Source organism: Gekko japonicus, unplaced genomic scaffold (assembly GCF_001447785.1).
Source record: "Gekko japonicus isolate JY-2015 unplaced genomic scaffold, Gekko_japonicus_V1.1 scaffold710, whole genome shotgun sequence".
Classification (NCBI taxonomy): Eukaryota; Metazoa; Chordata; class Lepidosauria; order Squamata; family Gekkonidae; genus Gekko; species Gekko japonicus.
In genome coordinates this window covers 73,805-101,230 of record NW_015167559.1, presented here as the reverse complement: position 1 = coordinate 101,230, position 27,426 = coordinate 73,805, and the positions used below count along the sequence as shown (strand labels likewise).

At 40.5% G+C, this 27,426-nt stretch overlaps 1 protein-coding gene across 1 annotated transcript in view; it reads left to right on the top strand.

Annotated features, from left to right (window-relative positions):
- Positions 1-27,426, top strand: part of CDC42BPA (CDC42 binding protein kinase alpha) — a 194,836-nt gene that overhangs the window by 124,636 nt on the left and 42,774 nt on the right. Inside the window, exons 21-25 of the mRNA XM_015413743.1 lie at positions 246-322; positions 23,764-23,883; positions 25,344-25,424; positions 26,219-26,324; positions 27,148-27,284. Of these exons, the coding sequence (XP_015269229.1) occupies positions 246-322; positions 23,764-23,883; positions 25,344-25,424; positions 26,219-26,324; positions 27,148-27,284 (521 nt within the window). The remainder of the gene's footprint in view (positions 1-245; positions 323-23,763; positions 23,884-25,343; positions 25,425-26,218; positions 26,325-27,147; positions 27,285-27,426) is intronic.

The window sequence follows — 27,426 nt, the reverse complement described above, 5'->3', positions numbered from 1 at the left end:
GATTTTGGCCTTTTCAAGTTTTGGATGGTCCTTTTCTTTACTAGTGTGTGGTTCTTTAGAAGCCCTTGGCTGGAAGACTGTAGGAATGGCTGAGGTGCTCCTAGAGGTGTCTTCTTTCTTTTTAAACAACTCTTGTCTCCTTTTACTGAGTTGAGGAGAAAGTCCTTAGGTTTTGGAATGATCGCAGAAGTAAGGACTCTGTTGTCCATGTTTTGTAGCTTAAAATGTTTGCTGCTGTTTTCTAGGTGTAAAGCACCAAGACTCACAGAATTCTTTCTTGGCGTTTTTGAATGCTCCTACCTCTGCTCTGGATCAATTTGAAGTAAGTACACAGCTGATTGCGTGTGTGTGTGTGTGTGTGTGAGCATCTATTCTGTGTAAATCTGGCTTGCCATCATTATTACAAAGTTTAATCAAATTTGCCACTGATACATTACAAACAAGCTTATTAATGTAGATTAAGTCATAGGAAATGTTGTGCAATTTGCTTTCTCTCTTTTCCTTGCAGCTAAAAGTTCCATGACCAGGATAAAATGGAAGATATTTTAAATATTGATATCTTCCTTTTTAAGTGGCTTTTATTGTGTTATTTCCATACATTTATTTACAGGAACCTCATAATTCCAAACACTTTGTGAACTGATGGTTTTCTTCAAACCTGTAGCAAGGATTAATCTCAGAATTATTTCTTTCCTTCTATTTTTTGTATTTTTACTGATGAAATATATTCTTAAAACAGAATATCTGTAGTAGAGTCTGATAAAGAATCAAAATGGGTAGGAAAAACATCATGACCTGCTGCTTTTCTTATCATTTATTTAAATAAAGCAAACTATTATGTAAAATGGTCAGGATCTTACTTCAACAACTATTTTCAGCTTGCACTATTATCAACAAACTATTCAACAGGATTTGGTTACAAAAATGTAAGAAGTAAAAATTAGTATTAGGTAGCACATACTCTGTGGGTCTGCCAGTCTCATCTCAAGAATTCATATTTTTCTTCTGAACTGCTTTAGCATGTGTAAGCTAAGAAGGGAGAGGGGTGGGAAAATGATATCCCTTCCAGTGAATCCTTGTGGGTGAATACTTGTGCCCCCCTATTTAACGGAGTTGCTGCCTTCGTTAGACCCATTTGCATTCCTACCAAACAAGACATCTTACAAGCAAGGGAGGGGCAACAAGCGGTTGGGAGTAATTTTTTTATTTATTTATTTATTTATTACATTTCTAACCCGCCCTCCCGCTGAAGTTTAAAACCCGCAAGAACAACATAAAACATAATTCCATAAAAATTCCATAAATACAGTAAACGAAACAGACAAATGGTGAACAACCACAAGCATATATCATTTGTTCAGATGCATAAATGAGAACAAGGCTTGGCTTGAAAAATAGGAACACGTTCTCCTTGGTTTGGGGCAAACAGAAACCCAAAAAAGGAAAGTTCCTTATGCTCTGAACTGTGTTTCCATATATGTTTAAACCAATTACTAGTCATCTTTCTAATATGACCCAAAGAAAAAAGATTCACCTGAAGAAAAGAGGCAAAAACCTGAAGTGAGAATAAAACAAGATGGTAAACTGGGGTGACAGTCCCAAGAGATGGAGAGAGAAGTGAGGTTGGGGGACCAAAGAAAAGAAGGTTGGAGTAGAGCTGTCTGAAAAAGGATGCTTGACTTGGTACTTTCTCACTAACTCAGCAACAGACTACAGCCACCTTTCCATACAAATTCCTGCCGTTCAGTTCAGATCTCATTAGTATGTCTTGTTAGTCGAATCAGTATAAGACATTCAGCTCCCACTCCCTCCCCTTCCTTCTTACTCTTCATGTCTTTAGGATTGCCTACACCAGTAACACAAAGTATATAATCCCTTTCTGTACTACTCATGAGTGTACAGACTTTCTCTTGGAATCTAGGCCACTGATTTAGGTCTCCTGTGCACTCCAGCACTGAGTCCTTCGTGTTGTCAATAGGGTACAACCTGTCCAGTTCCTGGTTTTATGTGAGATTTTGCCTTAGTGTACTCATGGACTTAGTGGACCCATGGAAAAGATATTTTCCACATTACTCTTCTTGCTGCAGTCTGCGCCCACCCAAAAAGCTGTTCTTGAACATACCCCATTCCCTCCTTGGGAATGTCATGGGATGTGCTGTGATGGAGGAATCTGCAGATATTGCTCCGCCCTCTTGCTTTAGTAGAAATGACATTCTGCTCACAAAAGGGGAAGTTTTTATTCAACCCCGTGTCATAGCCACTTCTACAGGTATTCCTCACTTCCTTTATCCAGCTCTCTTTTGACCAGATTCTCTGCATATCTTTTCTCTCCCCCACACAGCATGTTGCCCTGAAGTATTTAAGGTTTTTCAAACATTGCTGCAGTTTTTTTTCCCCGACCAGTTGCAATGTCCATGGTTCACACTGATTCAGCCAATCAATGCCCAAGGCTTCAGTGCCCAAAGCACAATACAATATAAATGCTTTAATGACAAAGTGATAATTGTCCAATTAACTTTTATAATAATAAATAAAAAATAAATAAAAATAATTTCCTTATATTATTTTCTGTGTTGAAAGAAGGGAAAAAACCAAAAGCAAAACAGGAGGGGAAAAGCACTATAAACATTTGATATGATAAAAATTAATAATCAACAATAATAGTCTAGTAAATGTTTTTCTGCCAATCTTTTGAAATCTTTCTTTATTTGATTTATCAACAATAGTATTTTAATAAAATAGAAGGTTTCATCTGTCTGTTTCTGTTCCTTTACTGCTGTATTTGTTAAAATAGGATTCCCTTTCTTCTTCATCATCCTCATTGATTGATTTTATGGATGACGTAAGTCTTTCACCTCAAAACTAGCAAACTGGTCAGTAAAAAGTGAATTGTGAATTAGTTCAGCAAATTCTGATAGTAATGCAGTCACTTTAAGAAGCTTGCACCATCATAAGCATGCAAGTCTGTGGAACATTTCTCTGCTCCTGATAAGTTTATATCATCTGTCATTAATTGAATTTTCTTTGTGTTTTACTGTTTTTAAGTGCTAAGGCACATTATGTGGCTTGTTTATTGAGATGCTTCATTCTCACTCTAATGTTTTTGGCACAGTTAAATTGCTGGTTCAGAAGTTGGATCATTAAAAATCTGTTGCTGAATTACTCTTTTTTGTTTGTTTTGGGGGGTGTATTTTTATTTTTTATTTACTTTGCTTTCCAGCAGATTTCTTGTCTCTGCTCAGTGTCTTACACTTAGAACAGTTTCAGCTTCCAGATGTCACCGCACATGAGTATTATACCAGCCATTTTGTTTTGATTTTATTTTGTGTATTGGGCATTGGCAAAATATTGTAGTAGCTGATTATATCTAGCTAATGGATCCCTTTCAAACTGACTGCATTATTTTATTATCTGTTATTTTGTAGTAGATTAATTAGGAACTTCAGAATATACATAGCACTCTCTCTTCTTAAAATATTTTTTTACATATCCTGGTGATAATCTACAATTCCAGTTGTCTTAAAAAATTATTAAATGTAACTAAAAAAAACTTACTACCACTAATGGAAATCCATTGAGAATGGTGAAGTAAAGAGGGTGACGTGTATACTCATATCCTGATAAAAACCCTTTATCAGATGTATATTAAGTGATGGTGTGATTATATATTGTAGATGAGTGAATGTGATTGTGGTGTCACCAGTGAATTAACCTGAATAAGGAGCCAAATAAAAAAGATTTGCCTTCCTAATTTGCTTGAAAATGTAATAGCTTTCTGTCAATTGAAGTTTTTGATTGGATATCTGCCTTTGGTACATTTCAAGGGTGTTTTGTTTGGTCCAAAGTTACTTGGGGAAACTAGTTTTTGCCTCGTGGCAACAGGCTGCTCAGAGGCAAAGCTCTTCCCTTAGGGGCTTGACTGTGATGAGCAACTTCTGATTTGGAGCTCTGTTGTGTCCCAAGATCAACCAGCAGTTCTCAGCTTCTTGGAGAAATGGGGGGTGGGATCTACTAATTTGTATGAGACTGACAACCAATTGAATATTTGAGCTTGATAGACTGTAATGTGCCATGCAAAGCTGGAATGATACAAGGCTTGTGCTGCAATATCAAGGAGGAGAGGCTATAATCAACAGTTATATAAAAACCAGGTGGGGTGTTATTAGCTCCTCAGATCACCTGCTCTTGCTGTGCTTAAAAGCTACAGTACCAAGAAGCTGAGACCAGGGTAACAGTTCCGCTTTCTTGCAAACTTCCAAGGTGGTGAGGAGTAAGTAGGGTTCCCAAGTACTTACCGTGATCCGGCAGGGGGACACATGCTCCCCGGCCGGAACATTCCTCCTTGTAACGCACCATGCCGTCGCCAGGAAGTGACACCGGGCGACGCTCTGACAATGGGGCTGAAAACTCGATGGTACCATCGAGTTTCCAGCCCCATTGCCAGAGCGTTGCCTGGCATCACTTCCTGGTGACGGCATGGTGCCACGCATCTGTTGTCCGTGTGGGAATGGTCCTGGGAAGACGTATGTGTCCCCCGCCGAATCACGGTAAGTACTTGGTAAGCGTGGGAGTAAGATACTTGAATTCTGTTGCTGGAATCCTCAATCTCAAGAGAAGAAGTTACACTGACCTCTTTAAATATTAATTCTGATTTCATTCAATGATGAACCCTAAAGAACTGCCTCATTCAGCCCCAGAGCATGTTGAATACCACCATTAAGAAGAGAAGAAAAAGAGAAGAGATTGGATTTATACTCCACCCTTCACTCGGAGTCTCAGAGCAGCTTACAAACTCCTTTCCCTCCCCCTCCCCACAACAGACACCCTGTGAGCTATGCTCCCTCTAAGCTGTAGAGTCTTGTGAGCAAAAATTCTACTTTGTGAGCTACTGGCATTCGAGTTCTGAACGAGCGATTCGGCTGCTGCATAAATTAGTTTGCTCTGGAGCTCTCTCAGCCCCACCTACCTCACAGGGTGTCTGTTGTGGGGAGGGAAAGGGAAAGGAGTTTGTAAGCCGCTCTGAGACACCTTTGGGTAGTGAAGGGCGGGGTATAAATCCAATCTCATCTCTTCTCTTCTTCTCTAAAGTTGTGAGTGAGCAATTTGGCTACTGAGCCTCCGGATCACACATTTTTGTCTTAGCTGAGGAAGGATGGCTCCAGAGCAAACTAAATTACACAGTAGCCAAATTGGATTTATACCCCGCCCTTCACTACCCAAAGCTTACAAACTCCTTTCCCTTCCCCTCCCCACAACAGACACGCTGTGAGGTAGGTGGGGCTGAGAGAGCTCTTGACAGAAACTGCTCTTTTTTTAAGAACAGCTCTTATCAGAACTATGGCTTGCCCAAGGTCATCCAGCCAGGTGCAAGTGGATTAGAGTCCGTGCACTTAACCACTACACCAAACTGCCAGTAGCTCACGAAGTAGAATTTTTGCTCATAAGACTTCACAGGTTAGAGGGAACATTGGTGCCAGTCCATCTCTGTCCTCAGCCAAATGCCTGGTGGAACGTCTCTGCCTTACAAGTCCTATGGAAAGGTAGTAAGTCCCATAGAGCATGGATGTTCTCCGGCAGAGAGTTCCACCAGGTAGGGGCCACAGCCAAAAAGGACTGGACAACTTGAATTTTAAGAATACTGTACTTGCTGCAGAAATTGTAATGGTTCACCTCCTAGAGTTAGTGTGGCAGGCCCATTGTCCTAGGAACTGGACAGGGGGGGCTATGCTTGTCCAGCCGCTGCCATGGAAGGTTCTAGATGCCAGCTGGTGGGTGGCGACTGGATGGATAAGAGGAGTCCCACCTGCAGAAGGAAAAGGAACAACAATTGTCATGGGATGTGTGGCAAGCAACTGATTCCCACTCACCCACTGGGTTCTGGGAGCATGGGTTATGCATTAGGGGCTTAGGACTTTCTAGGGGGGTTAGGGGCATGGCTGGGGGGGATGTGGGCCTGTGGAAGCTTCTTCCGAGTGTTGTGGTTTCTGAGGGAGTAGTCCTCCTTCTGGGGACAGCCTAGCCCACCTGGAGGGTGGCCACTCAGGTGGCAGGTGCATACCTGGAGAGGAGGCACAGTGATTTCCTAAGTACATGGGTGTATACGCTGGTGGGTCACCTGGGCTCTGTTGGGGCTGGTCTCAGTGGTGTTTGGATCTCAGAGGGCTGTGGTTGGTGGTAGACCTCTGCCGACCAAACTCTGTGCCTCTGTCTACTGGGATTGTCAGCCATGGTGGTCTAAGAATGGCTATGACCCCTGGGTGGGAGGGAGGCCGTGGGTTGGGGGGTCACCTGCAAAAAGTTACTGTGGGGCAATAGAACTACATTGCTCTGAGCTGGAACATCTATATGATGACCATTGAACTGGGCACAGCAGGCAGGCAGCATATTGCTGCCATGGCTTTTCCAGGTCAGCATGCCTGGGGAAGAGAACCAGGATGTGGTGGCAGAGGCACCATCCATGAGGGGAAACAGGTCTGCAGTGGTCCATTGGACCTCTGCAGTTTTTTAGGTGAAAAGTCCTGAATATGCAGAGCCAACTAATGCAGCCCCATTCTGCGCAACTTGGTATCTGGTCTGCCCACACACGAACAAAGGTTTATATGGACCCCTGGGTATTGGCTTTGGTGGGGGGCGGCTGGCCAAGGATCAGTGGGTGCTAGGCATGGCACATGCTGGTCTCCTGTGGTTCTCAGAATTTGTCTGAATGAATAAGCATGACATTAATCCTATCAATGCTGAATATTTAGAGCAGGGGTGTCGAACTCATTTGTTATGAGGGCCAGATCTGACAGAAAGGAGACCTTGCTGGGCCGGGCCATGTGTGTCATAAAATGTAATGCCAGGTAGCGGAGATATAAACTTTATAAAGGACACAAACACAAAGGGTTTTTTTAACTTAAAATAAAAACATGCTTAAAACATTAGCACTCTTGCAATATTTTGTTCATTTAACAGTGTCTGATAACTGACACCTCTTGCTCTGAATTATAGTATCAAAATGTCTGTGCTGTTGCAATCTTGAGTATGCTGTTCAGGTGTGTATCTGTAAGCTGCAAACCTACGATGATGCAGCAGCAGCAGAACTGGAAGAAGAAGCAGAAGACAGCCAGTTCCACTGCGAGCCTGATAGAAGCCCTCTGGAGGCTTGATCCGGCCCCCGGGCCACATGTTTGACACCCCTAATTTAGATGGGAAAATATATGTGGAATTTTACATACATCTTTTTTCCCCTAGAAATGTCATCCTGTTCTGTAAGAAAGAACATAGAGTACAAGAAAATTAAAATGCTCCTTAAACACCAGGAGATTTATGATCATATAATAAACTTTAGGCTCATGTAGTAAAATTCTGAAGTAACTTTTAGCCACTAATTGTATAATTATATGGGGAAGAGTTAACAACATAAGGCCCAGTGCATGTCATGAATATTTTATTTATACATATTAAGTAACTGTTTTTAGTGCAGCTGGATTAGAGTCCAGTAGCACCTTAGAGACCAACAAGATTTTCATTTCGGGAGTCAAAGCTGCCTTCACCAGATTTGAGTGATAACTGTATTCACTTAGCACCAACCATTCTATTACTACTTCGTCAGCAGGGACAACAGAAGCAAGGAGTTGTCATTCCTATTAAGAAACCTTTTTGAGACAGGTTCTAATGTTCTCTCCAAAAGTTGTTAACTTTTGTGAATCAGCTTGATAGTAGAAAATATAGTCTACAGGTGCTGTGTCAGACAAAGTGTGGGAAGTCTATATGTTCTTGGATCCCCAGTATAACCTCTGGCACCCCTACCACAGTGCATAAAAATTCCTGAACCAAATTTCAGTGTAAGAAGTAATTTCTGTGGTAGGACAAAGTGGTTGATTTACGTGCCTCAAAATTAACATCTCTGCCATTTCCCATTTATATTAAAAGCTAAATTTCAAGAAGTGTACAGAGGACAGATTTTACAGTTTGCCCCCATTTGCAGCCAAAAGGGAAGAGAATGGAACAGATAGAAGGTACCATTTGTCCAGTGGAAAAAAAGACTTGGAGGACAGAGATAAAAACATAAGAACATTAGAGAAGTCATGTTGGATCAGGCCAATGGCCCATCCAGTCCAACACTCTGTCACACAGTGGCCAAAACCCAGGTGCCATCAGGAGGTCCACCAGTGGGGCCAGAACTCCAGAAGCCCTCCCACTGTTGCCCCTCAATACCAGGTATAGAGACCATCACTACCCCGGACAGAGTGTTCCATCTATACCTTGTGGAATGGCCACTGATGGATCTCTGTGGCACATATTTGTCCAGTCCCCTCTTGAAGCTGTCTAATCTTATAGCCATCTCCACTTCTTGCATCAGTGAATTCCAAGTGTTAATTACTCTTTGGGTAAAGATGTACTTCCTTTTTTCTGTTCTAAGTTTACTACTCATTAATTTCATTGAGTGCCCACGAGAAAGGATGAAAAATAATTCTTCTCCCGTGCATAATTTTGTAAACCTCTATCATGTCACCCCTCAATTTGTCATTTCTCCAAGCTAAAGGGCCTTAACCTCCTTAATAGGAATGGGCATGAACCAGGAAAATAGTGGTTCGTGGTGGTTTGTGGTTCATTTGATTACACAAACCACAAACTTTCACGAGTGTTTCCTGAACCAGTTTGTGGTTCGGCAAGATCGTGGGGCCGCAACCCCACCTGGAAGTGAGCTCCAAAGGTATTGAAATGCCTTTGGAGCACACTCAAGCAGCAGCCACACCCAGAAGCAAGCCTTGAAGCATTTAAATGCCATCAGAGCCCACCACTGCCTTGCAGCCCCCCCGAGTGAGCTCCAAAGGCCTATAAAGGCCTTCGGAGCTCACTCTTGGAGCTCAGTTGGGCCAGCCCGACCCAGAGGTGGGCTCTGAATGCATTGAAATGTCTTCAGTGCTCACTTCCGGGTGGGCCGCCGGACCTGGAAGTAAGCTCTGAAGGCATTTAAATGCCTTTGGAGCCCAAGAACATGACTCCCATGGGCCTCCATGAAAAAAATGGAGGTTCGTGAGTGGATTGTGGAAGAAATGTTCTCCCAAACCCCTGGTTTGTGAACCATGAACCGCCCTGGTTCATGCTTGAACCAGGATTCATTTGTGGGTTCATGCCCATCCCTACTTCTTAACCTTTCTTCATAGGGAAGGTGTTCCATCCCTTTAATCGTTTTAGTTGCCCTTTTCTGTACTTTTTCCAATGCTAAATATCTCTTTTGAAGATGCATGACCAGAACTGTACACCATATTCTGAATGAGGCCGCACCATAGATTTATACAGGGACAATATGATACTGGCTGGTTTGTTTTCAATTCCCTTACTAATAATCCCCAGCATAGCGTTTGCCTTTTTTATTGCAGTCACACACTGAGGTGACATTTTCAGTGAGTTATCTACCAAGATTTCTCTCCTGGTCAGTTACCACCAGTTCTGACCCCATCAAGATATATTTATAATTAGGATTTTTGGCTCCTATATTCACTGCTCTGTTCTTGCCCACATTGATCCTCATTTGCACTAATAATCCCAATTACAGTGTTTGCCTTTTTTTATTGCAGTGGCACACTGAGTCAACATCTTCTGTGAGTTATCTACCAGGACTCCAAGATCTTTCTCCTGGTCAGTTACTGCCAGTTCAGACCCCATCCACCTATAGTTATAGTTAGGATTTTCGGTTCCAATGTGCATTACTTTGCACTTGCCCACATTGAACCTCATTTGCCACACAGACGTCCACTGGTGTATCCTCAACAGATCCCTCTGGAGAGCCTTACAGTCCTCCCTCAGTTGCACCACCCTGAACAACTCTGTGTCATCTGCAAACTTAGCCACCACTGCTTACTCCCAACTCCAAATCATTAACAAACAATTTAAAAAGCCTAATACCGAGCCCTGCGGTACTCCACTGCCTACCACCTTCCACTGTGAAAACTGCCCAATTACACTAACTGTCCATTTCCTGTTAATTAGCCAGTTTTTAATCCACAAGAGGATTTGTCCTCTTATCCCATGACTGTTGAGTTTACTCAGGATAAACAACCTTATCAAAAGCTTTCTGGAAGTCTAGGACAACAACTTCTATTGGGTCACCCTTGTCCACATGTTTGTTCACCCCCTCAAAGTCCTCTAAAAGGTTAGTGAGACAAGATCTTTCCTTACAGAATCCATGCTGATTCTTTGTCAATAGCTTTTGCTCATCAATGTGCCTACTAATTCTAGCTTTAATAACAAATTCCATCAATTTATCCAATATCGACGTTAGACTGACCAGCCTGTGATTTCCCAGATTTCCTCTGGAACCTTTTTTAAAGATGGGGGTTACATTAGCTACCTTCCAGTTTTCAAGAATGGAGGCAGATTTTAGTGATAGATTGCTTTTTTTTCCCTCAGGAGATCCACGAATTCACATTTGGGTTCTTTCAGAACTCTTGGGTGTATGCTATCTGGGCCTGGTGATCTGTCAGTTTTTAATTTGTTTATCAGTTGTAGGACCTCCTCTCATCACCTCAGTCCAACTCAGAATCGGCAGTTCTGAAGTGGGCAAGCACTTCTCATCTTCCACAGAGAAGACAGACAAAAAAAACCCATTCATCTTTACTGCCATTTCCCTATCATCCTTTAGTAATCCTTATACCCCTTGGTCATCCAAGGTCCCCACTGCCTCCCTGACTGGTTTTCTGCTACTAATATATTTGAATAATTTTTTATTGTCTTTTTTTTTTTTGCAATAAATTTCCCATAGTCTCTTTTTGCCTGTCTGATCACCAACTTGCACTTTAATTGCCAAAGCCTGTGCTCCCTTCCACTGCTTAGAGGACTCCTTCTTACCTTTTACTGCTTCCATTACTTTGTACATTAACCATGCAGGCCTGTTTTATTCCTATTTTATTTCCTAACCTGAGGTATACATTTTATCTGAGCTTCTAGGATTGTAGTTTTAAATAGTCTCCATGCTTCCTTACCTTTCCTTTGAATTTCACATTCCCCGTCATTTGACAGAAGTTACCCCTTCTAAAGACTCAACATTTTCAGTGAGTTATCTACTACAATTCCAAGATCTGTCTCTGTCTGCCAGTTCGGACCCCATCAACGTGTATTTATAGTTCGGATTTTTGGCCCCAATGTGCATCTCCTTGCACTTGGCCACATTGAAGCCCATTTGCCACATTGATGCCCACTTGCTCATCCTTGACAGATCCCTTTGGAGTGCGGCATTAAGAACCAAAACTTTAGACTGACCAAGCGAATAGAACGGGGGGGAAGAGAAGAGAGGAGGGAGTCGAACCAACGAGAACTAGGGAAAATAAAGAGTCAGAATTAGTAGAAGGCTGGAGAGATAAAAAACAGAGACTTGTTATATTCAAGTGATAGAAACGTTTTAACATACTCAGAAGAAAGAACAGAAAGAAGTGTAATATTCTTATATTCTTATAACCTTGCTTATGATCTGGGGGAAAATATATTTATTTAGTTGTAAACCAAACCCAAGGGCCCAAAGATAAGAGTGTGGGGAAAAAATAATAATAATAATAATTTTAAAAAGCAGTAAATGGCCACTGGAGGTAGTGGCCCTAGAAAAGGCTCTTTGACTTCACCTGGCCAGGTTAGTGGCCAAACCCAACTAAAGTTTGGTACAATGAGTTCAGGACAGACACAAAGCAAAGAAATGAAAAACTTAATTAAAGACATAGTAGAACAAACCACAAAACATATATTAGATACTGCCCTACCGGACCTATTTAAAAAGGAAATTGAGCCTCTACAAGTTACAATGAGTGAAATGATAAAGCAGGGATTAGAACCAATACAGAAAAATATTTCTGAAATTTCACAGCAAATGAAGACAGATAGAGAGGAAATAAAATCAGATATGGAGGAAATAAAAAAACAAATAAGTGAAAATAAGCAAGAAATTATGAAAATAGCAACAGACAACGCAGGCCTAGAAGACAAACTTCAAGAGCTAGATCAGGAAGTCTATGATTTAAAGCACACTACAGGCAAGATAGAACAAACCTTGATGAATCTGGAATTAGATAGGGCAGCTTTAGTTATTAGATGTCAGAACGTGCCAGAAACTATAGAAAAAAATCTAAAAGAAGAACTACTGGAGAATATATCTCAACAGTTAAAAGTAGGCACTTATGAAGAGGTAGAAAAAGAAGTAGAGGCAATATATAGAAAAAACACGGCATTTTCAAGAAGAAATAAGACCCCAAGAGAGGTCCAAATAAAATTCAGTAGACGACATATGAGAGATAAAATCCTGAAGGCCTCTAATGAATCAACGATTAAGATAAATGAAACAGAGATAAAATTTTTGAAAGATGTACCGTGGAGAATAAGAGAGAAGAGGCAAACGTACTACATTTTGACAGACTTGTTAAGATCAAATGATATCCCCTACAGATGGCTCCTCCCAGAAGGAATACTATTTACACTTAAGGGGAAAAGATTCAAAATAGATTCCATATTTAAAGTGCAAAACTTTTTGGGAAACTATGGAGAAGACCTTGGCTGGGAAAGAGAAAGAGAGGAGGAAAGTGGAAAATCCAGTGAAACAGGTGAAGATGAAAATGAACCCAAAGAAGAGCAAGGAAAGGAAACACAAAAAAAAGAAAAAAGGAGAAGAGCTTATCCTGTATCATCGCACGTGGTTACGAGGTATAGAGCGAGACTAAACAAGACAAGCAACCACTATGGAAAAAAGTAAGAAGATTGATATCTTAACAATAAACGTTAATGGCCTAAATAGCCCTCAAAAACGGAGGCGAATTTTTCATCAAATAAATAACAAATAAATAAACTAAAAGCTGAAATCACATGCATACAGGAAACACACATACGAGAACAAGATGCTAAATATCTAAATTCAAAAAAATTGGGGAAATTATTTTATGCAGCAGACAAAAAGAAAAAGAAAAAAGGGGTAGCTATATATGTTAAAGAACATTATAACCCAGAACTGGCCTTTACATACTTAGACAGCAGAGCAATAGCAATAACTATAACTAGGAAAAACAAGAAAATGCTGGTGGTAAACATATACGCGCCCAATCAGAACCAGGAAAAATTCTACAAATCATTAAAAGAAACAATATCATTGCAGACCTTTGATGAACTCTGTATAGTTGGAGACTTTAACGCAGTCTTTGAAACAAAAATAGACAGGAGAAATTCAGGGAAAAATAAAAGATGGGGCAATATACTTCCTAAGACTTTTCTGGAATTAGCTGAAGAACAAAATCTTGTAGACATCTGGAGAGTGAAAAACCTGCATAAGAAAGACTTTACATTCTTTTCAAAATCGACACAAATCATGGTCAAGAATCGACATGATCTGGGCATCAATATCTTTACTCAATGAAGTACAGGAAATAGAAATACTCCCGTCTACATTTGCAGATCATAACCCAGTTAAGATGTCAGTACTGGGAACCTACAAGAAATCAAGATGGTATCTGAATAAAGGACTGATGAATAAGGGAAAATTTGTTGAAAAAACCAGAAAACATCTTAAGGAATTTTTTGAAAATAACATTCAACCAGAAACGTCAATCTTAACAACTTGGGATACCTTTAAAGCCTATTTAAGAGGACTATTTATAACCGAAGAAGCGTGGGAGAAAAAGCAACGTAAAAATGAATATGTGAAATTAATAAGATCAGTGAAGGAAGAGGAAGACAAAATGAAAGAAGGTAGATATAATGAACAACTTAAGATAAAATTAAACCTGCTACAACATAAATTAAATCTGATCCTAACACAGGAAATAGCCAGAAAATTGGAATATACAAAACAATATTTTTGTGAACATGCCAATAAGCCCTCAAGATGGTTGGCCTACAAATTAAAAAAGGAACAGGCGAAAAAATTGATTAAAATACTTAAAGATGATAAACAAATTGAAAAAAATCTCAATAGTGACCTTAAAGAAATAAAGTGTTCCAACCCTTTTATCATTCGAGTTGCTCTTTTCTGCACTTTTTCCAAAGCTATAATATCCTTTTTAAGGTGTGGTGACCAGAATTGCACACAGTATTCCAGATGAGGTCGCACCATTGATTTATATAGCGGCATTATGATATTGGCTGATCTGTTTACAATACCCTTCCTAATAATCCCCAGCATAGCATTGGCCTTCTTTATTGCAGTCACACACTGTCTCGACATTTTCAGTGAGTTATCCACTACAACTCCAAGATCTCTCTCTTGCTCAGTCTCTGCCAGTTCAGACCCCATCAATGTGTATTTATATTTAGGATTTTTGGCTCCAATGTGCATCACCTTGCACTTGGCCACATTGAACCCCATTTGCCATGTTGACGCCCACTTGCCCATCTTTGACAGATCCCTTTGGAGTGCCTCACAATCCTCACTGGTTTTCACCACCCTGAACAACTTTGTATCATCCGCAAATTTAGCCACTTCACTGCTTACTCCCAACTCCAAATCATTAATGAACAAGTTAAAAAGCAGTGGACCAAGTACTGATCCCTGTGGTACCCCACTGCTTACCCCCCTCCACTGGGAGAACTGCCCATTTATACTCACTCTCTGTTTTCTATTAATTAGCCAGTTTTTGATCCATAAAAGGACTTGTCCTTTTATCCCATGATTTTTGAGCTTACTTATGAGCCTTTGATGAGGAACTTTATCAAAAGCTTTCTGGAAGTCAAGGTAAACAATATCTATTGGATCCCCCTTGTCCACATGTTTGTTCACCCCCTCAAAGAACACTAATAGGTTAGTGAGACAAGATCTTCCCTTACAGAACCCATGTTGAGTCTGCCTCAATAGGTTTTGTTCATCTATGTGCCTACTAATTCTTTCCTTAATAATGGTTTCCACCAATTTACCCGGTATCGACGTCAGACTGACTGGCCTGTAATTTCCCGGATCTCCTCTGGAACCCTTTTTAAAGATGGGAGTGACATTAGCTACCTTCCAGTCCTCAGGAATGGAGGCAGATTTTAATGAAAGATTACATATTTTTGTCAGGAGATCCACAAGTTCACATTTGAGTTCTTTCAGAACTCTTGGATGTATGCCATCTGGGCCTGATGATTTATTAGTTTTTAAGTTGTGTATCAGTCGTAGGACCTCCTCTCTCGTCACCTCAATCTGACTCTGGTCTTTCAATACTCCTTCTGAAATCAGCGGTTCTGGAGTGGGCAAGCACTTCTCATCTTCCACAGTGAAGACGGAGGCAAAAAATGCATTTAGCTTCTCAGCCATTTCCCTATCATCCTTCAATACTCCTTTTACCCCTTGGTCGTCCAAGGGCCCCACTGCCTTTCCTGCTTCTAATGTATTTGAAGAAAGTTTTATTGCTGGTCTTTACATTTTCCGCTATATGCTCCTCATATTCCTTTTTGGCCTGCCTGATCACAGACTTGCATTTTATTTGCCACAACCTGTGTTCCCTTTTATCAACCTCACTGAGACTAGCTTTCCACCACTTAAAGGAATCCTTTTTACATTTTACAGCTTCCATTACTTCCATTACAGCAGCGGCGCTGTTACTTCCATTACAGCAGCGGGGCTGCCAGATCCAGAGTGGGACATATCTAACAAGTCCCCGAGAGAGTGCCCCTGTCTCTGCTTCTCCAGGTCAGCCACCTTGGTCTCAAGGGAAGAAATTCGTTCCCTGAGAACCAGGAGCTCCTTGCACTGAGCACACACCCAAGACTTTGGTCCAGTGGGCAGATAGTCATACATGTGACACTCCATGCAAAATACTGGATGGCCCCCAACTCCCTGCTGGCATTCTGACTTTATAATTGCTTTTAAAATAATTAAATAGAACCCCCCTTTTAAAACCCTTTGTATTTATGTGGTTCTTCTTGTCGAAGTCTACTTACCTTACTGGGAACACCAGTAGACTAGGGGCTTGGCTTTCTTGCTCTTCCTAGGCTTCTTACAGAGTCCCTAGGCTAAGAGTCACAGGTAAAGAGCCCTTTAGCTCTTGTGCCTCTGGCAAGGTGCCTCTCCCAGCAGAGGGCGGGGCAGCAGCTATTCAAATTCACCCAGGCACTCAATTTACATTCAAACAATGACCCTTTCTCACCCTATCTCAAGCAGCCAGGACTATTCAACAACTCTAATCCCTTCCACACACTCCCAAACACAATCCTCCCACACAATACCCTCAGCTGAAAGCAAGTTAAAAAATACCCCTCTAGCAGCTCTGTCACAGGAATGTGAGCGTCATGCTTTCCAGGGTGATATGACAGAATTCTTTGAACTCTCCCCAGCTGTGATTGAGAGGATTGAAAATTTAGTTATTAGTATACCCATTGTATCAACTTGGTTATGTATTTTATATTATTATATGCTTCCTGTATGTAACTCTGCCATACGATAAATAAGTAAATGTGGAGAGTAAGTGATAACAGCTGGCAAGAGAGCATGGTAAAAACCATGTGATGTTATTCTGCCTGAGAAGAGGGTAGTGACTCAGCATGAGGAAGAGAGGTTAAGGGTGCCAATATTGCCCTGGCCAGGACCGAAGCCAGCTGCTGGAGGAGCCACTTGCACCATTCAGTGCTCCTGAAGCTGCTTGCTGAAGCTGCCAAAGATCATCACCCTGGTCTGGCACCAGCTTCTCGCTTCTGGCTTCTCACTCTATTCTCTTTTTCACCCTCTTCTCTCTTGTCAGAAGCTGGAGCCAACTGCCGAAGGCCACCCTGGTTGCAGCTGTCTTTATATGGGAGGAGTGGACCTGAGTGAAAACTCAGCCTTCCAAGTCCTCCTGGAAGCCCTGCCTTCCTCCCAGCCAGGCCGGGCACCTGTTTGAACAGGCTGGGCTTCAGCCAGGGGGCCAGTCACCATGGCTTCCTGAATTCCACATGGAGCCAGAAATGGAATCCTTCCCCTTTGCCCACTCCTGGACCCGCAGCTGCAAAAGCAGCCTCAAATAAGTCCAGGACTGATGCCTACCACTTGATTTCAGCACTATGCTGATATCCAAAAGAAAGGTTTATGAAGATGTCAGGAGTGAAATACACTTGTCACCTCATCCATATGGTGATTTTTTAATGTTGATGCTTACATTTTCCTGTGTTCCTGCCACCCCTTTACACTATATGCAATGAAAGGTATTAGTTAATTTCATTAATGTCTATCATCAAAGAATCACAGTGATAGATAAATGCTAGAAATACAGTGAAGGATGTGCCATTTCTAGTTCCCATGACTGCTGTAATAGATTACATATTTCACATGGTTGCAACCATGGGGCTTCTCTATATTGAGATTTTAGACTCAGAGCATGTGAACTGTCTTTGTTATGTACATTACTCCATTGATGATTCCTAAGGACTGTATAGTAGCATAACAGAACAAGATGAAAACTTGAAGTTTTTTGTCAGTAGCTGCAGTCCTACAACTTTATGTGTGCTCAGGTCTCCCATCCATCTTTACTTCCTATTCAAGCACAATAGAAAATGTAAAGAATGTTGGGAAGAACTGAGGCCTTACCAGCTCCCTACTATCTTTCGTTCTTTGTAGCACCATTTGACACACCTTTTGAAAGTGTAGTATGGAATAGAATGCATATAGCGCTAGAATCTACAAATATGTCTTGGGGAAATCTGTTGGAGTCATTGTACAGAAGCATGTGTATAACAGTGCCATCCTAATCAGCATTACACTCTTCTAAGTCCATTGAAGGTAATGGGCTTAGAAGGTGACGAACCTGCTTAAGATGGCACTGAAGGAATGTTACTGGTAAGTCTTTTCCTCCTGTACTCCTTGTATTCTTGAAATGATTTTTCTGCTCATGTGTATTGTCAGACCTTGATGCTGATGCTCATTAATTCCTATGCACTAGCAATGATAGTCTTGTCCTGATGAACTTCCTCTATGGAACCAAAGGGTATGAATCAATGAATATTCTAAATCAGGCCTGCTAGCCACATATAGCTCCCTACAACATCTGGCAATTTTAGGTACTTATAAAGAATCAGCAGTTTAAAAGCAAAGTTTTTGGTTTTTCAGTCATCCTAGAATTTCAAAAAACAAACAAACTGTGAAACATCAGGCAAACTAGCATAGCTGGAGGGATGCATTCAGCTTGGCAGGACACAAATTGTGGAAGCCTCTTCTGAATAGTTCCATATCTGCTTGTCCGATTACAGGACCACAGGGAGGCACTACGGGGAAAAAGTCCTGAGGCCCAAGTCAGATTGTGAGCCCTTGAGGCCAGTGTCATGCTGCAGTCAGAATGCATCTTGCGTTGACTTGTAATGCAGTTCTGCAGTGCAGCCAGGGAAGGCCGAGCACTGTAAATAGCAGTAGCTCTGCTTTCTGTGCCCAATTTCTTTCTGCAAAGTTTACTGTGAGGCCTCACTGATACTGCTAAACCCATCAACCAAGGCAGGACTGGAACAAGGCAAGACCTGCCAGCACAGCTCATGGCTGTTACAGTCATTGCTAGGCTGCAGCCTCCTAACAAGGTGGTAGTTTCCAGCAGTCTGTTTCCCTCTTCCTTGCCTTCCACCAGCTCCCTGGTTTTGTCTGCTCAGCCAGATCTTCCCTGTTAGTGTGTTCTGGAAAATAAAAATGTTTCTCTTTTCTTAATTTCTCTTCCTCTTTCCATACTTTTCTCCTTCATTTTGCTCTCTTTCTTTCATGATATGCCTTAATTTCTCTTTCCCCTTTTTAATCCCACCCCTTTATTTGTCAGTCTTGGTCTCAACTCCTGCTCATCCCTGGTTGCCAACTGAGAACATTCTTAATAACAGCATAGCAGCAAACCCATTTTAATATTAATGAACAGAAGTGGGGGGAATTAATATTACCTCCATGATCTATAAAACTAGTAAAAAGATGCCCCCCCCCCTTTACATGCATGGTACTGGAATGTTAATCTGTTTTAGCAGTTGCACATATGGAACAGAAGTTAGAACTTCTTCCCCTGAATTAGATGTAATTACATTTTAAACACCATTCAGGTAGTGTTGTTGTATTGGTGGGTCATCTAATATTGCTTTTTAAATGCTACATTGCTACTGGAGTCTGTAAACTTCAGATTATATGGCAAATGAAATAATATTTTTAGAAAATATGTCAACAAAATTAGTCCCATTGATCGCAGTGCTTCTCATCCAGCTCCACTACATGATCAGTTTGCCCCAGCTTTTGTGCTAGGTAAATATATAAGGATAAGCTTGTCGATTTCTTACTTACTTACTAAAGTCCAGCTTTTGTGCTAGGTAAATATATAAGGGTAAGCTTGTCCTTACTTACTAAAAATTTACTGTGGTATTAAGTTTTTGTGAACAGCATCAGATGTAAGAAGTGTGTCCTATATTGGAACACATATGTATGTGTTTACAAATATAAAATTACAAAATCAGATAAGTGGTTTGGAGGGCCCAGGTAGAATCTTTGTCTGGGGACCCACGATTCCTCTCAGCAGCCCTGTCCCATTCTTAGCTGAAGCCTTGGTAACACTTGCACTTGGCATTTTAAGCTGACCATCTTTACTCCCTGATGGAGATCCATCTCATAACAAATATAAAGATATTTCTAGTATTCATCAGGCAGGCTTAGTCTAAGATAGGCTTGACTTCAGAGGCATGGAATTTTTCAGTGTACAAATTTTGGAAATGATTGTTGTTTTCCTACATTTGCCAGTGTTTAAGTGTACCTCTGTCTTTACAACTCGAAGAAGTAAGAGTTTTATTGTTCATGGCAAGCAATAGAAATTTGGATCTGAATTGAATTGTGTGTCTTCCTGTTAGTGTGTTAACAGTCTCCTCCTTTCTCTGTTAAAGCGCTCTCCTTCCTGTATTCCAGCTCACAAAGGCAGACGTGTAAGAGGATGTCTTGCTGTGTGTGGCCTTTTAATTTTGCTGATAATGCACATGTGTTTGTTTAATGTAGACCATTTTTGTTGATGCTCTTTATGGCTTGCATATTTACCTTGTTGCTTGTCTTGTGCTACTGCTGCTGTGCTCCTCCTCTTGTACTTTTTCTTGCATTTAAAAATGAAAGGCTTTGACACTGTATGTGACATGTTTGTCTTTAATGTTGAACTCCTGGTTCTAGACTGTCACAGAGACAAGAAGATGACACTACACAACTTGAAGCTGTTAGAACTAAACAGATTGCAGCACATGATTATTCACAGAATTAAAATATTCCCGTGTTTCCCACAGGAATCACTGGTAGCTATAGCAGTCAAAGGAAAGTTTTAGTTGGAGAGAACTAATTTAATTACTTATATAGCCACTGGACTTAAACTCATGATCTTAAATCAGTAAGAGTCCAGTAGCACCTTAAAGGCTAACAAAATATGTGGTAAGGTATGAGTTTTTGTGAATTGCTGCTCACTTATTCAGATAGGGTTACCATCCCCCTGATGGGGGCGGGGGTTTACCACTTGGGGGGGGCTCAATCCGCTGCCAGTCAGCTGTCTGGTGGGGGAGCCTTGCCCCTGAGCAGCCTCATCCATGCCAACGTGCCCGGTGTGAGGTGATGTCATCGCGCAGGGCACATTGCGGGGGAAGATGCTCTAGCAGCCAAGAAAAAATTCTATGGTAACCGCTCTCTTGCAATCTTAATTGAAGCAGCCCCCCTCAGCTTGCACTGTGAGTGGGATATATTTTTTCATGGAAATATATTTCTGACCATAAATTGCTCTTGGTGGATCGAAGAAAAGTACTGAAGACTAACTCAGTGAGTGTAGTAGTGCTCTCAAATTTCAGTATCCCACTGAATAAATAAGTGTCAGCACTGAGGTTCCTGGAAGATTTTCTTTCTCCCCAACTAAAAAGAAATCTGCAGAAAGCCATTTTCAGTACAGCTATGATGGGGAGTGTCTGCAAGCACAGTAAAAATCTCTGCTATCTGTTATTGTCTTTTGGATTCAAGGACTGGGACGGCCCTGTACAGGGCTGCTGGATGTGTAGGCCTGTGAACCTTCACAAAGCACATGTGAATGAGAAACCTGATTCCATATGTTGGTTTTTGCTTACCTGGGCCTATTGTTTCATAGATATTAAAAATATACTTATTACTATAAGGAAAGGAATAGAAGGCAGTTTTGTTAAACCATACATTTGTATACTTAACGCACCCATAACATTACATCTGCTCCCTGCAACGGAAAATATACTTATTACTATAAGGAAAGGAACAGAAGGCAGTTTTGTTAAACCATAAATTTGTATACTTACGCACCTGTAACATTACATCTGCTCCCTGCAACGCTGTCACAAATATATGCATGTGATGTGGCGCTTGTCTACAGTGTATGTGGCCAGCCTCCTCAGAGACTTCAGACATGGTAGCCAAAAGATAAGAAAGCTGTTAACAGTGTCTCCTCTAAGTGTCCAGTAATCACTCATAGTCCATGAACAATAAATGATGATTTTTAAAATGGGTCCTTTTACTGTAAACTATGGGTTGGATCTGCTCTGTTAATGGTGGAGCCTTTTGCCAGCAGAACATGCCTTTTCCACTGGAGCAAGGTTTCATTAGCAGAACAGAACGTTTGAATCTAACCCTGTGCTTATATTATTAAGAAAAGGAATATAATTTCTGATACTTGGAGGGCATGAATTTGTTTCTTATACATCTGAGCATAGAGAAGAATTTCTGCTCGTGATGGCTGCAATGCTTGGAACAGCTTGTATATGTAGCAAACAGGTGTATTGATAATATACCATTTGATTATTTCATAGCTGTCAGATTAATCACAAACCTTTCTTACCTTTTAAAGGAACGGAACATTTTTGTCTCAATTGCTATTTTGCCTAATCTAAGCACGAAAAAGAAGAAACCAATGTTAGATTGACAAGAAAATTTTGCATACACCTGTTCTCTACTATGAATTTATTTAAATGGCAAATGTATATACATATTGAAGAAAGTTACCTGAATGTACCCTGTCTCCTAGTATGATGTTTGTGATCTCAGAGACAACAAATCTATCTCCAGCACATTTATAAAATATAAATGAATTACAGTGCATATAATTTAAAGATCTTTGGCTCATCAAAATTGCAACTGACAGTCTTTTCAAAAAAGAGTAAATAAATAACTTTGATAGGAAAGTGTAATTTCCTCTCTGTGTGAATTGATGCTCTCTATGTCTCTTACTGAGAGAGGAAAAGAACAGTCACTATGCAAGTTGTAATGCAACTAAAGGGATTTAACTAACTTATTTCAAAGATAATTTAAACCAGGCAAGAAAAATATTTTGTATAACAAGAAAAGATGCAAGTTTCTCTATAGTGTTTTTAACATCATCTTTATAATTAGTATTGTCAGAATTTTGTCCACGAACACCACTTTGCAAAATGTTTAAATGCAATAATGATAATAGTAAAAATGATTTGATTACAAAATGATTTATTAAAATTCTGCTACCAAAAAGAATGTATCTCATTATTTACCTGTAGACTAGGATATTCTAGCTTTTTCATATTGCTTGACAGCTACAGGCCATTATAGTTCTCCTAAACGATATATGAGTAAGGTCTGGACTATATAATACATTAACTAGACTTTTTTACCTTCTCCTAGTCTGATTCCCTTTCCTCTCAGCCAGATGGCCACTGGGGGTAACATATTTTCCCACCTGCCCATATGATCCATTTCGCTGTCTTCTCAAGCTGCAGTTAAGTTCCTCACAGCTGCCACCTGTTTGTGGGGAAAGTGATTCAGGTCACAAGAAACTTTACTCTTTAAAAAAAGTAGTAGTCCATGTAGTATGGCCATAATTATTTAGAACATACTTATGCAAAATACATTCATTAATCATCATGGCACACAATAATAATAATAATAATAATAATAATAATAATAGGTTGGATTCTAAGGTGTCCATGCTCTTTAGAGGGTGCACAGGTTTTATAGATTTGCCCCTCAAGATGCAACTTTTCCATATTGCATCCAATGAAGATGTTCAGGATCCCCCCAAGCCTCAACAGCAGCTGCAGGTAGGGATCCCAAGTCCCCCGGGGGGCGGGGAAAACCCCGCCCCAGAGGCCCGTTTCCCGGCGGCGGCGCATCGGGCCCCGGGGAGAACTCCGCCCCGACGTGCATGTCACCCGGAAGTGACGGGAGGACGTCAGGCACGCTGGGGGCGGGGCCACAGCCATACAAGGGAAAACCATGGCGTCCTCCCATCACTTTGGGTTAAGTGCATGTGGTGCGCGCGCAACAGACACCGGCCGAGAGCCCCCCGCTTCCGGCGAAGATCCACTTGGCAACCCTTGCTGCAGGAGACTTGGGAAGTGGAAGATGTCCCTTCTGCAACAGAAAAAGCACACTGATTTAGAATCTATATTTATTGTATTTATTTGCAGAACTTTGGTTTAGCTCTCTAACATAAAAGTAGAAGCATCTTAAAAATATCCCCTGCTGTCCATCACCTTTTAAAGAACCTTTTAAGCCTTTTATAATTAGTGTAGTAGTAAAGCCCCAGTCATATGTAAACATAACCACAGGCTTGATTTTATATCATTCACTGCCCATCCTAATTACCAACAGCTATAAATTTAGGTTGGATTTTACTGATCCCTGCCGGAGAAACCAATGCAATGTGCTTGTTTCAACTCAAATGCTTTGTATTTGGGTGCCAGATTATTACTTACTGTTATCTTTTTTTAAGCGTAATATAAATCCCTATCTGTATTTCTGTGTCATCCCCCCCAAAAAAGATAGCAGATTATCAAAAGTGGCTTCTTAATCTTTTTCTGTTCATTTTGTTTGTTTCTTTCCTTTGGTTATTTTTTTAGATTGATTCTGTTGAAAATTTTACCTTATCTAATATGCCTTCACGGGATGAAGATATCAAGTGTCACCTTCATTCAAGATCTAGGTCCCCTTCCACAGCTAGTGACATTGAACCAATTGAGGTACTATTAACAATGAGAACATCTGCTTAAAAATTCGTTGTCCTGTAGTGCCAGATAGGTACAAATTTGAAATAGTGTGTCTTTTAGGCAACTTTTTGCTGTGAAATACACTCCATTACAGAAAGAGGTCCACAGAAAGAATAAAGTACCATTTTATGTTTTTGAATATGATATAAGGCTGCTATAAGGTAAAAAATTCTGTTTCACCCACTGCTACAAAAGACTGAAGCTGGGAATAGCTCTGAATTTACACATAGAATTTGCGTAGGTCTGTGACAGTGGCTCCGTTTCATACAGTTGTTTTCAGATATGCACATCTCTTAAGAATACACCTAAAAATGTAAAATAAGACTGTAACACATGTATCATATAGGTACACTCATCAAGCAGCAGAGATTAGATCTCGCTCTCTCTTGAATATACATTCAGTACCATATAATATGTGAACTTGTCCTGAGTATAAAAGCAGTGGAAGATGAAACATGGTTCTGGCTAGTTCAGGTCAGGTGAACTGTTGCTGCTGCTGCTGCTGCTGCTTCTTTTCAGGCATTACCAGTTGCAGCTGGGATGGAGCATTGCTTCATTTGCTTTCCCTCTATTTGCTGCTGCTTCTGTTTTTTCTGTGATGCTAAGCCTTGCCAAAATATCTTTATAACATGACCTCTGGGTGTTTTTCTTTTTGCGCTTCTTTTGGCTTCTGTATCAATCTGTTCCATCATTCCTGTACAAGCCTACAAAGGCAGATTCTACAATTAGGCCACAATTCAGAAAAACTTAAAGAGGCCTTTTACACTGCTAAATCAGACAAATGGTCCATCTAATCAAAAATCCTGTTTGCCACAGTGGCTGTCAGATGTCCTGGAAGGCTCTCAAATAGTGGACAGAGGGAAACAAAAGCCTCCCCTGTAGTTGCCACTCAGCAGCTGGTATTCAGAGGTATATTACATCTGAACGTAAAGGCTTAATTTAGCCATCATGGTTAACAGCCACTGAATTCTTTCATGAATTAGACTAATCTTTTCTTTAAACTAGCAGAATTAGTAATCATCACTCCATCCTGTGGCTGCAAGTTCCACAAGCCAATTATGCATTGTGTGAAGGAATATATTTGTCCTTCATCAAGCTGAATGGATCATAAGAACATAAGAGAAGCCAATGTTGGATCAGGCCAATGGCCCATCTAGTCCAACACCCTGTCACACAGTGACCAAAAATACCAGGTGCCATCAGGAGGTTCACCAGTGGGGCCAGGACACTAGAAGCCCTCCCATAGCAGATGACACGGTCAGATCAACCATTTTTTCTACTGTGCATCCACAGGTATAATGCTCCTTGAAGTCATTTCATGGATGCAGAATGTTACATCTGCCCAAATTATACAAAACTTGATTACTGGAGCAGTTTGTTTTTGAGATGGCTTGTAATGATACCTAACTAATTTTTACTATATGTGTCTTTAGGTTTCAGATCATCCTGTGCGTCCTGTTCACACACCAACCACAAGATCACCATATATTGGTTCAGGACTTTCTGTGCCAAAGGTACGTTAAAAATTCTGTCAGGCAGGTATTCCAGAACCATAGTAGCATCTGTTCTTTAAAAGTGTCATCATGAGCTAATGCCTCCTGCATTTCGGCATTAGACATTAGGATACGGATGTCACTGCCACCAAGAGCCAAACTTGGCATGACAGAAGATAGACAAGGCAGAAACTAGGCACGACAGAAGCATTTAACACATGCCTTCCAGAAATGTAGAAATACATGCCTCACAGTAGGTTTCTGCATTTTTTTGCATTTTGTAAGTTAAGAGTAAGTTCTCTTAAAAACTTCAAAGCTTCTTTGACAGAGGAATGCCTCTAAAGGAAAGAGACTGAGTAATTTTCTGGCCAAATGTTTCTAAGCATAATTATTAATCATCTGAATAACAATAGATATAGCAGGAAAGAAACCAAAATTATGTTTGTTCATCACCAAATGGGTGTCACTGCTAAAGGAGGCAAATTTCAAAGTTAGGTTTCTAAACAGTCCTGTCTTGGATACTTAGCCACTGAGGCAACATGACTGTCCACTGTGTACAAATCAGAATTTTCAAACTGTTTTGCAGGCAATCCTGTGCAATTACTCCACTCTGGGCTTGTTTAAATCATTAGATTACTGTTTAGTTCACAGGATAAGGAATAAATAATAACTGAAATATTTTAAGATGTGACAGCAGGCAGGGTTTTGTGTACAACCGTCGCTACATCAGACTTTTAGTCTAACATCTGCCATTTGTATTTATCATTTTTGTTAGCAAAGAATCTGCGCCTAACCTGTATCATTTTGTTTCACAGCCTAAGGCCCATCAGTTTGTAGTGAAATCCTTTAATACCCCGACAAAATGTAATCAATGCACATCTTTGATGGTTGGTTTAATAAGACAGGGATGTACTTGTGAAGGTAAGACTAACAAATATAAAACCATCTTTATTTATACTGAAAACTATGGAGCCAGTTTTGCTATATCACAAGTAAACAGTAGTGAATCTGTCCTGTAGATGTTTAAAACACATAGTTCTTCTTGGTACCAAAATATAATAGGGACATACCACAGAAATGAATATGAGAAGATTTCATTTATCTCGCTTGAGAACGTGATTTAGTAGGGAGCCTTTATATCTGTAGGTCACACAGGAAACTGATTTATTCACTGTAAAAAATTGTGTAATTTAGTGGTGAGTTGAAACCAATATTGTTTTCATATAGCCTGTTGTTTCTGATTTTTTCTGATTTTGGGCATCCCTTGAACAGCATTAGTTAATTTTAATAGCAGCTATGAAATCTCCAGAGAAGCTGTGAAGACTGAGCAGGATGCCCACTTTGAGGTCACATTCAGCTAAAGCTGAATTACAACTCTGGAATGGGTGTGGTACCTGTATTGTTAGCTTATCCACCACCTTCCACAAAGTAAACACTGAAATACTTGAATAGGTCATATATATATATACAGAAGTCAGACTTTCCCTTTGGAAGCTACAGAATCTTGAGGCACCCTAAAGACTAATATATTTATTGTGACATATGCTTTTGTGAGACAAACCTTGACTTCAGATAGAAGCAAGTACTCACAAAGGCTTTTGATGCAATAAATTAATTAGTTTAAGGTGCCAAAGACTTTTATTTTGGGTGCAGCAGACTTAATGTGGCTGCCTTTAAGAAATTAAGTTTCTATTAATGAACAAAAAAGGACATGTTTGAAGTATAAATTTTATTTCCCCCCCAGTATGTGGATTTTCATGCCATGTGACCTGTGCAGATAAGGCACCAGCAGTATGTCCTATCCCATCTGAACAGACAAAGGGTCCTTTGGGGATTGACCCACAGAAAGGCATAGGAACTGCTTATGAAGGGCATGTCCGAGTAAGTAATGGAAAATTCAGTTTCTCAGCTTGACGGTAGTATCTTCTTGTTCAGCTAAATGAGTAAATTAAAGTGAAACATGGTTCCATTGGTTGAGAGGCTTCATTTCTCATTGCTTTTGTGAGGATGTAAATGACAGCAA